The 14,649-nt window shown below is 38.5% G+C and overlaps 1 protein-coding gene across 2 annotated transcripts in view; it reads left to right on the top strand.

Annotated features, from left to right (window-relative positions):
* RUNX1 (RUNX family transcription factor 1) overlaps positions 1–14,649 on the top strand; it is a 106,747-nt gene that overhangs the window by 26,552 nt on the left and 65,546 nt on the right. For both annotated transcript variants that reach the window (XM_048495064.1, XM_048495063.1), the window contains exon 3: positions 9,444–9,548. In XM_048495064.1, the coding sequence (XP_048351021.1) occupies positions 9,444–9,548 (105 nt within the window). The remainder of the gene's footprint in view (positions 1–9,443; positions 9,549–14,649) is intronic.

Genomic DNA, 14,649 nt, shown 5'->3' with positions numbered 1-14,649 from the left:
GCTGTACATAGCTATTGGAATATATAATGCCAAAAGCCAAAATAATACAACAGCCTACCGAGCCATTTTATCTAACCCATGGCTCTATAACAAAACTTTAATGTTTGTTAAATTTGCCTGCAGTTTTATTCATAAGGAAAAGAAAATTATTTTTAAATGTCATATATGTGTTGGAGAGACACACACAGGGGCTGTTCATTGAGTTTATACAGAAAGTGTTGCCATGTGCCCTATAATGCCAGTTACTGAAGAAGCGCCATGTTTTGTGTGTTGTTGTTGTTGTTAATTAGTTTTGTCTACCGCCCTCCCCCAAAGGGCTCTGGCCAGTGCACAAGATATTGATATATATAGTAGAGCACAGTTTAATACATAACAAAATACAACTCTAATAACATATATATGGCTCTATTGGATTAAAAGAATTAAAAATCCTCATTAAAACCCAGCGTTCCAAAAAACCATCTCGCTTCCGACAACTAAAACCCTCAGATGTTATGGGGACCATCAGAAGAGGAGACCACCGAAAGGGGGGGAGGCTGCATCAGCCACAAGTTGCCATCTTGTGTTTGTTTTACAAAAAACTTGTCAGTTGTTCATATTTGTATGTGTGGGAGCTGGAATTTCTGCAGCTGTTCAAGTTTACCATCTGTATTTAACAAACCAAAAAAAGAAGAAGGCTGTACTATGGTTGCCAGGTCCCCCCTGGCCATCAGCAGGGATATCAGGTTGCTGGAGCCAGGTTGAAAAACTCCTGGAGATTTTGGGGTGGAACCTGGGAAGGACAGTGGGGTACAATGTCATGCAGCCCATCCTCCAAAGCATCCATTTTCTTCAGGGGAATTGATCTTTGTAGTCTGGAGATGAGTGATAATTCCAGGGGATCCCCATGTCCTGCCTTGCGCTGGCATCCCTAGACTGTATCCCATCAAGAAGGACAAATGGAGAGAAAACAAAGTTTGGAAATAAAATTAGGCCATTAACTAAAAAACAAAAAAAATCCAATACAACCCTCCCCACACATCCACATTAAAAAAATATTTTAAACAAATGACGCAAACATTAAAATGTTGCAGTTTGGAGGATTGCCTTAAGCTGAAGACCACAAATTGGGCATCCCTTTCCAAGATAAAAGTAGAAGCAGAATGCCTAAAGTGAAACCATGTCAGTGGCCTTAGATTTGAAGATCACTTACGGTAAGTTCTAGAGACAAGCAGTCCTGAAAGCAAACAGGAAGTAACTGGCATTTAACTCCTTGTCACAGAAACAGTAACTCCTCTGTCAGTTAACCTTTCCATCTTCTTTGTTTAAACATTAATATCATGCAAATATATCTGAATCATGCCCCTGCCTTCCACTCGTCAATAATATTTTCACAATAGACATTAGACAATTTCAATAAAGCTTTATAGTCCTTTTGTAGTACCATTGTGTTCTTGAAGTGTAGGGCATTTTCCCTGTGCTTTAATAAGTGGCTCCACCTAGGATTTTAAGCATGTTATTGTTGTTACAATACAGAAGCACCTTTGCTTCTGATTAAAAGCTGCTTCATTTTTGCCATTTGGAGTTGATTTTACTTTTAAATGTCAGCTGCTTCTTAAAATGTGAGGGCTTCAACCAAAGAAGCTATTCTTAAAAGTTTATTGTTTCTTAAGTTAACGATGGTGACATTTTGTGTTCTACTTTTGAATATCATTCAGAATTCTATGTCACATTTAATGTGACACACTTAAGTATTCTTACATAGTTAATATAAGATAATTATTTATAGTCTGTCTTACTATCAGTCTCAGACTTGATTACATAATTAAAGAGTACGTGGAAAGCTGAATGACAATGGCAGAGAATACCCATAGCTCTGATGCCATCTTGGGGTGATTGACTGCTATGGTCTTTCAGTTCTTTCAGTCTTCCACATTGGGTGAAAACAGTCTCTAGTTCTGAAACCTCTGAGCTTGTCATTGGGTCTGAAGTGTGTTGATTCAGGTTGACTATAGGGCACCTTGATCATGCAAACAGGCAGATACTATTAGAATAGCAAGGATTTTAATTCAGCTCTGACAGAATCTCCAACCTTGCCTTGGAGATAATCTAGCTGCTGTAAACCAAGTCAGTCATTGGTCCCAGCTGCTTCCTGGTGTTTTTTTTATCATGAGGACTCCTTTCCATGCTCCAGACTCCAGAGACTGAAGATAAAATATGATATGTGTAATGTTACTTGGTTATTGTTACATTGCTACAAATGCAATGTAATGCACACTGATTATGCCACTGAATAAACCATGTAAGATCAGGCTTCCTATGTCTTTAGGCATTTGGATCTTCTGGAGTACAGGATTTATAAACATAGCCACATTGAGCCTTCCTAGAGAGACCAATCACATATAGGTAGATGTTTGATAATGGAGCTCTTGTTTTTATGATGGGTCCAGAGTTAGGATAATCAAATCTAGTAGGAAGAGACATGTGAAGTTTTTATCTCACAAAAGCAGCCCACAAAGAAAAAGGAACTAGACTTTATAATCTGTTGCAACTGTGTGGATAAGCACAGCTCACATTATGATCTTAACTGTGATGGAAAGAAGTCTGCTTGGTATTTGCTTCCAGACACAGTTGAGGTATGCAGATCTAGAATGGGTCAAAGAAGATATTGTTCACCACTGACAACCTCCTGTTTAGAGGAATCTGGCTAGTCTTACTAAACTCCAAACGCAGTTGCAGGGTTTTAATCCTCTCAGGATTGCCAGGGGAAAGAATAAAATATCAGGATATGAATCAACAGGAGAAGCTATTTTCATTCATCACCTTCACAGCTTTCAAGGATTTACCCTGAAGTACCAGGCACAGGGAAGGTCTTCTCATTGATCAGACAGATACTATTTTATGTCCCTGCTGGACCCTGCTCAGCCCTGTGTCATCTCATGAGGCTTGGCAGTTGTCACCACTTTGGAGCCTGTCCCACCCCCCCTGTATCTGAGGTTCCTTCCATATGGGTCAATAAACACAGGTGTAGAATGCTAAAAAACCTTTGGGGAGGACTTCACACAATTCCCGCCCCCAAAGCCAGAGGTGTAGCTGGGCCATACTGCACCTGGTGCGCACTCTGTGCCCCCCCCCCCCCGCAACATACACTTACCTTAGTTCAGCCTGAAAGTGCAGGCTGGAAAAAGTGGCCTGTTCACTTGAGGCTGAAAATGGCCTGGTGGGAACTACACTTCCTAGGAGACCTTGGGGCTCACAAGGTTTTCTGGAAAGTGTAGTTCCCACCAGGCTGTTTTCAGCCTCAAGTGAACAGGCTGCTTTTCCAGGCAGGGTGTGGGGGAGCCACGGGAGCAGGGGGCGCTGCGCTTTCCAGGTGTATGCCTGGTGCAATGTGTACCCCCTGTCCCCTGGTAGCTCTGCCTCTGCCCAAAGCAAGTCTGCCCCATGTTATTTTTCCCAATCTGGCTTTTTTGAAAATCACTAAACAAGCAAGTCTTTTCAAAAATCCCATGTTGCAGCTGCTCCTGAGTGAACTTCCAGGCAGGAGGTGCTTTATTTGCTTCCCTTTTCCTTTTTAAAAATGTTTGCGGCTTGCATCTGTGTATCTATGCAGGTGCAGAGGGTTGTATTGTGGGACATCAGCATGGCTGTGAGGGTTCATTTGTGCATGCCTGTGTAGCTATGCAAGGGGGGAGGGGAGCAATTAAATAAAATAGATGTGTCTCTGTGTGAAGGTGGGACAGCAACCCAGCAAGCCTCATGCCATGACCCTGGCTGCTTGAACATGGCTCTAGGCATGGGAGTACTGACACAATGCCCTGAGCCATGGCATCCCAAAAGGTCATGGTATCCTCCCACTGTCGTTTTGGCCCCTACAATGGGGTGAGTGCCCTGGGGAGGACAAATTCATCAGCATGGGCCCACGCCACATCCAGGAGGCGATTCAGGCCCCCCACCCCAGATGGGCTGTAATTTTCTTATATATCCATGTTTAACAGCTGCTGAAAACAACCATTACTGCTGTAGGGTGATAAGGTACTACTGACATAACTTACACAAATTGTTTTTTAGAGCTATCTTTTATTTTTATTCAAAAATGTCATGAAGTAGAGAACTATGAACTGTTTAGTTTAACATTTTGGTTTAGTTTAAAATTTGATAAGGATATTTTTTGAGATTGAATCAGAGGAATTACAGATTATTCAGAATTATCTAATAATGTTTCCTCTATAGAGGCCTCACTAAAGAATAAGACAAAGTTTAATCCTGTGTATAATATGGCTTTAGCTTTATATAATGTCTTTAGCTTTATATAAAAGCCACTAACATATTATTTGGCCACAGGATCCAAAGCTTCAATAGTACTTTTCAAATTTTGCTCAGGTTGAAGTGGGAGAAAATGAAGGGCAAAAAACAGGAAGGGAAACAGATATTAATTTTTCTCTCCCTACAGGCATACAAGTCCCACAATCTGAGGTGTTCCTGCTATAGTAGACAAGAGGATGCAATATTATATCATGTTACACTTCCTCATTCTTTTTCTTAATAGCTGTTATTTTTATTATTCAAGGATTAACATGGAGGTTATACCATGGAAGACTGAGAATCTAGGTATTCAACATGTCAAACCAAGGAAAGAAATCATGGTCACATTCTACAACCACATACTGTGTATTCCTTTCAAGTTTTTAAAAAATTCAATACAGCACATAACAAGTATGTTCAAGTATTCAAACCTAATTTCTACTGCTTTTTTTAAAGAAAGGTTTCCAACTGCTCATAAATGTTGATTTTGCTGTCTTCCTTCCTTCAACTGAACAATCTCACTAAACTTAGACAATTTGGCTATCAGCCAGACTTTAGTTATCCAGCATTTGACAGCCAACATTTAGCTATCAACATTTTTGCAGCAGTAATAAGATCTGGGACCACATGAATAAGCCTTCCCCACAATAAGGCAGACTTACATAATTGGCAGCAGCTACAGCAATCCTAGTTGGAAAGGAGTGCTAATATTAAAATACTGATCATAACAATATTTATGTTTTTATTTAAATATATAAATATATAAAATATAAAAATGTAAATATCAACTCAAGTATTTTGACACTGATACAAAATCATGCCTAATTTTGTTTGGTCAAATAAGACACCTAGACTATCTTTCTGTATCCTTCAAGAGAGGAAAGAAATAGATGGTGGGATACAATACCTAATCTTACATTATATTATCAAGTCTAAAAATGGAAATTTATTTCAGATTAGCTACATGTTGATGGAGATGGTCCTTGCAAGTTGCTAGAACAGGAAATTCTAAAGTACCACTTGGCAGTTTACTTTGGTATCTCAAAACTCCAAAACTTATATACATAGAGGCATTAGAATCTTAGCAGACCCCTGTTTGGTTTCTCCACCCCACCCTACCACAGTAGCTAATAACACAAAACTCTTGACAGGAAATCATCAATGTATACCATATTCTACTCTCTAACAAGTGACTGCCAGTCAATTGAAGCTAGATGGGAAAACTCATTGCACAGTGACATCATAGTATGTGTTTTGTACAAATAGTTCCAATCTGAGGCTGCTTCTTTTCTATTAGCTTAAAAAAAAAACAAGTCAAGAGGTTGCTAATTAAGCTTTGAAAATGGACCCCTGTCCACTTGAGAACCGCAACTAAGCCCAGGTGTATTTATCCTTTCCTCAAAGAAGCACACTTCAGTTCTTTTTAAGTGTGCTTTTGAAAAGCAATTCTAAACATGCTTACATACAGTTCCTATTGTGTTCTGTGGACCTTACTGCTTAGGATCCCAAACTTTACCCCGCCCCCCCAAAAGACAAAACCCTAGCTGGCCTGACTTTTATTATTGTTGTTTTATGTGTATATGTGTTGCATGGAGTACACATTGGAATGCATAAAAATTCTTTTTGAGTTTAATTAGTTCAGTGTTTCTAGCTGTTACCTTTTATAAATATTAGAGAGTCTAGATAGAAGTACAAAATTACAGTTTAATTAGATGACTGATTTTGCTGTGTAGAATCTGATATTAAGGATCTTGCTATGGCTGTAAGATCTTTCATATGTCACTTTAAGTGTTATTGAACCTCTCCACTATTGATAGTGTATGATATTTATGAGACACAGAAATGTAACTTAAATGCACTCATATTTTCAAATCAATTGATATCTGCTCAGAATTTCCAAACTGCACTTTGTGCTCCTGTGTGCAGTTTTTTTGTATCATTTTATTTGAGAACCTGACTTGCTAAGGTGTATTTTTTGCCCTTCGCACACTATTCTCCCCCTGATGTATGCACATTTATAAATGATTTTTTTTCAATTTTAATCTCACTTCTTCATGTAGAAGTATTTTTCAGCACTATGGAGAGATTACTTTTTCCTTCCTCAAGACTACAGATACCACAGCTATTTCTGACATCTTCTGCCGGCCTTTGTCTTTTGAAACTAATAACATCAAGAATCGTTTTTGGATGTCTTTCTATTTTTGTATGAAATATTTTACCTAGAATGTCAATTATCTTATTCCAAAAGGTTCGTATTTGATGGCATTCCCACCACATGATGAAGCAGAGGCATAGCTGGGCCAAACTGTGCCCCGGGCGGACTCTGCGTTTTCCACCCCCCATGGGCCCCGTTCCTGCCGCAGCCCCCCTGCAGCCCCCACTTACCTAAGTTTCAGGCTTAGTTTCAGGCTGAGAAGCAGCCTGTTCAGTTCAGGCTGAAAAAAGCCTGGGTGGGAACTACACTAATCAGGAGCCCTTGGGGCTTGCAAGGTCTCCTGGGTAGTGTAGTTCCCACAAGATCCCGTTTCAGCCTGAACAGAACAGGGTTAGGCACACCCCTCCCCCCATCTCCTTGTAGCTTCGCCTATGGGATAAAGGAGTCCACTTTCTTTTTGCATTTCCAATATTGGTTTTCATCTGTCTTGTTAAATTTGACTACTTTAGCAGGGGTGTAGTACCATCTATGGAATTTGAATTAATAGCTTGGGTGAATTTATTATGTCTTTCCCAGCATTTGTTCCATCTTTTTAGTAATATTGGCTGTTTACTATCTGTGGCCCACTTTACCATTATTTCCTTACTGTTTCATGTTCCCCTTTGTATCCTAGTAGTATTTTATGCATTTTATTTATCAATTTTGTGTCATTTTTGCATAGCATTTCTTCAAATTTGTTAGTATTCCAATTCCAAAAGTCTTCTACTTTTAAATCTTCTGTAAATTCTTACTCTAACTTTTTGTAGGTATTCCAATTGCTAAGAATACCATTGTTTTGTAATATCCTTCATTATTCTGTTATATCCTTCATTAACGTCTTACCATTTGAATGTCGGAGTAAATCTCTGTAACTAGGCCAGTTTTCTTTTTCTAGGAAGTCTCCAATTTGTAACGATTCTGCCCTAGATAACCATAGTGGTGTTTTATTGTAAAATCTGTCTTTGTAATTCACCCATGTTCTGTATATTTATTTTTTATTTTATTTATAATTGAATTTATTTACCACCCACCCCCGAAGGGCTCTGATTATGTGTCTGTTTAGTGGTGTTGTATTTATTTTTTGTTCATTTGGCCGAAGGTAAGCATGTCATCCTTTGCTTAGATCAAGTTTTTCCAAATTCAATAATTTCTTTTCATTTAAAGTTATCCAGTCTTTTAATCTGGGAAGCCCAAACATCCTCTTAATTTGACATCAATTAAATTTGTATAATTTATCCTTGCCTTTTTGTTATCCCATAAAAATTTCAATAGGTCCTTTTTCCAATTATTTATTGGGTTGACACATAAGATAATTAGTAAATTATCTTAATATAATATATTAGTTTGGGTAGGATGACATTTTTGATAATATTTATTCTTCCCATGAAGGATAGTTGCAGAGGGCACCATTGTTCTAGGTCTTTTTTAATCTCATTCCAGAGTTTCCCATAATTATTGGTGAATAGAGAAGTAGTCCCCCCCCAATTGAATACCTAAATGTTTAACTTGTTTATCTATCTCAAATCCTGATAGTGTCTTTAATTGATTTTGATCATGAATATCCATGTTAAGGGCTAGTACTTTAGTTTTATCTTTATTTATTTTAAAGTCTGGAACCTCCCCAAATTCTTGTAATTTTTGTTTGGCTAGTTCTATTTTATTGATTGGATCATCTACGAATAGAACTAAATCATCTGTGTAAGCTTTATATTTGAAGGCGTAATTTTTAATTTTAAATCCTATCCAGTTGGTACCTTCCGTTATATTTCTTAAAAGAACTTACAATTGTAAGATAAATAACAATGGGGAAAGAGGACAGCCTTGTATTGTACCTTTTAAGGTTTTCAATTCTGTATTGTTATTATTGAGGCGTATTGATGTGTATACATTGCCTCGATGATTTTTCCAAATTCCTTTTTATTCCTAATGTTCCTAAGGTCAATTTGATAAATTGCCAATTAACGTTATTAAAAGCTTTCTCTGCATCTAAGAATATCATAGCTATTTTAGTTGCGTTTGTTTCTTAAAAATTCTAGGATGTTAATAACCGTTCTAATGTTGTTTTTTGTCTGTCACCCAGGTTTGATCTTGCCCAATAAAATATATTAAGAAATATTTAATTCTTTTAGTTTAAATACTTGTAAACATTTTGTGGTCGACATTTAAGAGAGATATAGGTCTAAATTTTCCTATATCTGGAGTTTCTGATTTTCCTTTCAGTATCAGTGTGATTCTTGCCTCTTGCCATGAGTTGAGTATTTGCCCTCCCTCATATATATTGTGGAATATTCTTTCTAGTCTAATCATGTGGTCTTTTAATCATGGTACAGAGGCCAACACTGTTTTTCATAAACAATTATTCATTTTACTGGTGAACATGGTACTGGCAACATATATTGAAGTATTCTTTGACCTTAGATTTATGTTTAATTTTGATTTAAATATTTTACACCTAAGCAAACTGGCAGCGCCTAAAAGTGGAGCCCTCACACCAGTGCCCTTTGCATGGCGCCGGTGGGAAGATGCTGCTTTCCAAATAACTTGCTCATTGAGCGAATTAGGAAAGGAGCATTTTCCTGCCATTTTGGGATGGAGAGCATGGTGGTGCTGCACTGCAGCAGCTGCAGCTGTGCAAACAGCACCCCAGGGAAGATGTTTTTACTGTCCCTAGGGCACTGTTTTTGACCCGTGGAGAACGGCCTTCATTAGAGTTGAGTTGGCAGAAGCAAACACATTAGCATGTCCGTTATTTCAGCAAAATTTCTTACCCTACTCTTCCTAAAAACAGTGGGAGTGGGGTTCCAGAAAAGGTGTTGAGGAGACTGTGGTGCCCATGAGAACCCTACATTATGCCATCCTGGTTGTGTGTTATGTATTTTCAGTAGTTTTAGTGCTTTTAAAGGTACTAATAGAGTGGAATGGCTAATATACTATGTGTAAGACTAAATGTCCTCTTGTCTTTCAGGGAAGAGCTTCACCTTGACCATCACAGTCTTCACAAATCCACCACAAGTAGCGACATACCATAGAGCCATCAAAATAACAGTGGATGGACCCCGAGAACCAAGAAGTAAGTAATCAGATGTCACTGTATTCTATTATTCTATTTTTAAAAAAATCACATAAACATATGGAATACAGTTCCTTCTGTTCTAGTCTATGTTTGAATCAGGGATTTAAATTGAGCACTAACAAACTGTGTAGAATTTTGGCCACATGTTATACATATTTCCAAATATCCAGATTTTGGAGCATATAATTTATTATAAATTTTAATTTTTTAAATCATACCTGCATATCTTTGAGTAAAACTTTCTTAAAACTTTTTAAGGGGAGAGTCTACTAATGAGAAAGAAAGAGCTGGAATACTTTCCTCTTGAAAAGAAAGGAGAGTACAGTATATGCAGATATGGACAAAGGATGTGGGATTTAAAAGATATCTATACATGTTATTCAGTATTTTCTGCTCATTTTCACTTTCAGCTATTGATATGAATTTTAATTTTATAAACAAAACAGCCCTGTTCAGACTTTTTCTTCAGTGCTGACAGACAGCAAAAGTGAAGGGGAGGGAGGAACCAGAAAGATGACAAACCTAGTTGCTGTTTTATGCATCATCTTGTTTATTGCAACTTCTAGTTTATTGCTAGTTTCTCACTTAAAAAACAGTAATAACTGAAGATAGCACTTAAAGCAGGCAGATGAAATTTATTCCACTAAGACAAGATTTTTCACAATCATGCTTACCAATTTCCTCATTTTTATCAATTAATAATGAATAAATAGTATTCCATGGATATTTCCAGAAAATATATGTGAGCACAGTGACTGGAGGAAGGGAAAGCCTTGGAAGCCATCCTGTTGTAGGGCTTATGCAATATGTTCCATTATTACCCAAAGCAATATGTAGAATGTTCATATAGGTATTGATATGTCCTTCTGCAAATTAAGGTTTGTGGTTTTATTTCTCCCCCCTGCCCCTCATATTTGGCAGAAACAGTAGCTTAAGAGAAGTCAAAATGGGGAAACCAAAGAAAACCCCAAGGGGGTGAAGTTTAGATTATCAAGTGCCAGATCAATTTTGTGTGAAACCTTGGCATCATTAGCTTTAATTGAAGTATGCCACTGACTTTAAATGGACAAAAACATTTTACATGTTATTTTTATGTACTTGTTTTTATTGTACTATTTCATTTTCACTCCTGCAAGCTTAGACAAGGCTCTCACTTGCTGTAAATGAACGCGTCTTTCTCCTCATACTCAGAGAGAGGTTTTTGGACAAGAGTGTGCTTTGCATTTGGGATACACAATTGTTTCTTAAATTAATACAATGCAAAGTTTTTGTATATTTTACAGTCTCTGAATTGCTATTGACCATAAGAACATAAGAACATAAAAACTAGCCTGCTGGATCAGACCAGAATCCATCTAGTCCAGCACTCTGCTACTCGCAGTGGCCCACCAGGTGCCTTTGGGAGCTCACATGCAGGATATGAAAGCAATGGCCTTCTGCTGCTGCTGTTCCCGAGCACCTGGTCTGCTAAGGCATTTGCAATCTTCTCAGATTGCAAGGAGGATCAAGATTGGTAGCCATAGATCGACTTCTCCTCCATAAATCTGTCCAAACCCTTTTTAAAGCTATCCACGTTAGTGGCCATCACTACCTCCTGTGGCAGCATATTCCAAACACCAATCATGCATGAAGAAGTGTTTCCTTTTATTAGTCCAAATTCTTCCCCCCAGCATTTTCAGTGTATGCCCCCTGGTTCTAGTATTGTGAGAAAGAGAGAAAAATTTCTCTCTGTCAACATTTTCTACCCCATGCATAATTTTATAGACTTCAATAGTATCCCCCCTTAGACGTCTCCTCTCCAAACTAAAGAATCCCAAACGCTGCAGCCTCTCCTCATAAGGAAGGTGCTCCAATCCCTCAATTATCCTCATTGCCCTTCTCTGCACTTTTTCTATCTCTTCGATATCCTTTTTGAGATGTGGCGACCAGAACTGAACACAGTACTCCCAAGTGCGGTCACACCACTGCTTTATATAAGGGCATGACAATCTTTGCAGTTTTATTATCAACTCCTTTCCTAATTATCCCCAGCATAGAGTTTGCCTTTTTCACAGCTGCCATGCATTGAGTTGACATTCCCATGGAACTATCAACTAAGACGCCCAGATCCCTTTCCTGGTCTGTGACTGATATCACTGTCCCTTGTAGCGTGTATGTGAAGTTTGGATTTTTGCCCCTTTTTTTGTGCATCACTTTACATTTTGTTACACTGAACTGCATCTGCCATTTCTTAGCCCACTCACCTAATTTATCAAGGTCCGCTTGGAGCTCTTCGCAATCCTTTGTGGTTCTCACCACCCTACATAATTTGGTATCATCTGCAAACTTGGCCACCACGCTACCCACCCCTACTTCCAGGTCATTTATGAATAGGTTAAAGAGCACTGGTCCCAAAACGGATCCTTGGGGGACACCACTCCCTACATCTCTCCATTGTGAGAACTTCCCATTTATACCCACCCTTTGTTTACTGTTCCTCAACCAGTTTTTAATCCTTAGGAAGACTTCCCCTCTTATTCCTTCATTGCTAAGTTTTCTCAGCAATTCGACAGACCAAAATGGTTAGGTATTTCTAAGTTCAGATGGTTTTACTCATCAATGATGAACATCTTCTCTAAATAAATAAACAACTTCCTTAAGTTATCCCAACCCTCTTTAAATACTTGCCTTATACATTGCCTCAGTGAATGAAGGGGGCTGTTTTTAAAGGATCACTTCAGCATAATAAAAGTTGTGATGAACTTGAAAAGTGTACTCTGAACTGGAAAGACTCTTGGGTGGACAGAGTAGGGAACAGGCCACTAACTACCAGCGATTTTACTTTTTTTAGCAGAAATAATGATATTCTTAAAATAAGCTTTTATTCTTTAACAGACAGAAGTGGTCAGGTTACAGATGAAAAGACCAGTTTTTTCAGTATTTCTAGGAGGGGCAAATAATTGTTCTGGGAGGGATAATGCATCCATTGGTCAAAGTTTGACTATTGCCTTGGATGTATAAACCCACCCCCTCCACCCAAATAGAGTTTCATTTAAAGTATGGTAGCATTTTAAAGTATTATTTGGTGGTAGAAAGAGGGAAGGGCAAAAGAGGATTGTTAATTCACTCTTGTACTAAAATTATCAGCAGTCAACTCCTAGTCTATTATTTTCTCAAACTCACTAAAACTGGCACATATTAATTCATTATAATGCATATTTTGCTGCAGGCAGTGCTAGAATGACTTAAAAGATTATTTCCTTTGCTGTGAATTTATAATTCATAAATGGAATCAACCTTTTATCAGCATACTAGAAAGCAGGAATTTCTAAATTAGTTATTTCCTTTAAGGCTATGTCAGTTATAGTATCTCTCTTCCGACAAAAATGTATCTTCTTTCTTTTAATTGTATGTTTGAAGCTGCATCTTAAGAGCACTTTCCTAGTAGTATGTCCCACTGAACAAAATTGAACTTATTTTAGAGTAGATCTGTTTAACGTTGCTCCCTAAATATACCTTTAGTTTTTATCATTCCAAACTTTCTTGACTCATTAAATTTCTTGACTCATTAAATTTGTTCATAGAATTTGACTCATTAACAAGTTTCTACTCATACATGTTTTCTCTGTGGCTGATTCTGCACGGAACCAATTTCTGCTGCCTTTGCAGCCGTTTGCACGGCAGCTACAGGGGCCAGTCAGGATCTCTGGAATCCCAGAGGCAGAAGGCAGCATGGTTCACAAAGAAACACTGTGTTTCCTTGCAAACCATGCAGCTGAGATTCCTCCCCTACCCAAGAATCCATCCCCCAGAATCACCCTGACAATCCTCCCCTCTGAGAATCCCCCTACCTGAGGATCTCCCCTCTGAGATTCCCCCCCCCCCACCTACATGCATGGCAAGGCAACCATCTATTAGAGTATCCCCTCTAATGGCAGCTGCCTGGGGGATCTATAATAATGGTGGAGGGAAGGAGGGATGGGGAGTGAATCCTCCTGCTTGCCATAGTTGGCACTGGCAAACAGGAAGTATTTAAGGGGAAAAGTTGCAGAATTAGCGATTTTCATTAAACCCAGGTTCTGGCCACTAAAACAGGTTAGCAGCATTTTGGAAGTGAGTTCTGTGGGAACTCCCACACACACACAAATTGCTTTTTAAAAGGGCCTCAACCAGTGGTGGGATTCAAATGATCTAACAACCAGTTCTGGTGGTGAGATTCAAATAATTTAACAACTGATTGTTTACGAGCACCATTTTAACAACCAGTTCTGCTGAAGTGGTGCGAACCTGCTGAATCCCACCACTGGCCTCAACCCACTTTAATACAAAATGGGCCAATCAAGTCTGGAAAGGATTGCTGGAGAGAATGGGGTGGGGGAGAAATCTTAGTTACATCCATCACTTAGAGCACAACCCTAAACAGGTCTACTCAGAAGTTAATCTCATTTTATTCAGGGGGGCTTATTTCCAGGAAGAGTTCATTGTAGTCATTGTGCTGAAATGATATTCAATGGTATTGTCTTTTTTTAAGGACACAGGGGAAAATGATCCCTGGATTGGGTTCATTACAACTACCAGTTATTGATCTGAACCATGTACCATTCAAAAAGAAACAAGTATTTACTACTCTAGATTTGATGTACAGTAGTTCTCACATTCATCCAATCACTTTTACAATTTTTAAAATACCATATAAATTGTGGAGGGTATATGAAGGACTTCCTGATCTGGATGCCCCAGGCTAGCCTGATCTCATCAGATCTCAGAAGCTTGTTGTTGTTGTTGTTGTTGTTGTTGTAGATTTCACAGCTGACAAATCTTTAGCTGGTTGTTGGCCTTCATTACAATTCGAGCCTCACCCAGAAGCCTAGGAAGTTGTAATGTATCGGCGTAGTATTTGAGCGGATCCCAGCAGGGCTGCCTTCTGAATTTGACAGATGTTAATTTTGTCAATTCAAAGATGTTTCAAGTGCTGCCCTAGTGTTGTTGTTGTTGTTGTTGTTGTTGTTGTTGTAGTAGTAGTAGATTTCACCGCTGCCAGATCTTTAGTTGGTTGTTGGCCTTCATTACAATTTGAGACTCACCCAGAAGCCTTGGAAGTTGTAATGTATCAGCGTAG

The sequence above is a fragment of the Sphaerodactylus townsendi genome, linkage group LG04 (genome assembly GCF_021028975.2).
Source record: "Sphaerodactylus townsendi isolate TG3544 linkage group LG04, MPM_Stown_v2.3, whole genome shotgun sequence".
NCBI lineage: Eukaryota > Metazoa > Chordata > Lepidosauria > Squamata > Sphaerodactylidae > Sphaerodactylus > Sphaerodactylus townsendi.
The sequence above is the reverse complement of the archived record's forward strand: the minus strand, read 5'-3'. Positions and strand labels throughout refer to the sequence as shown.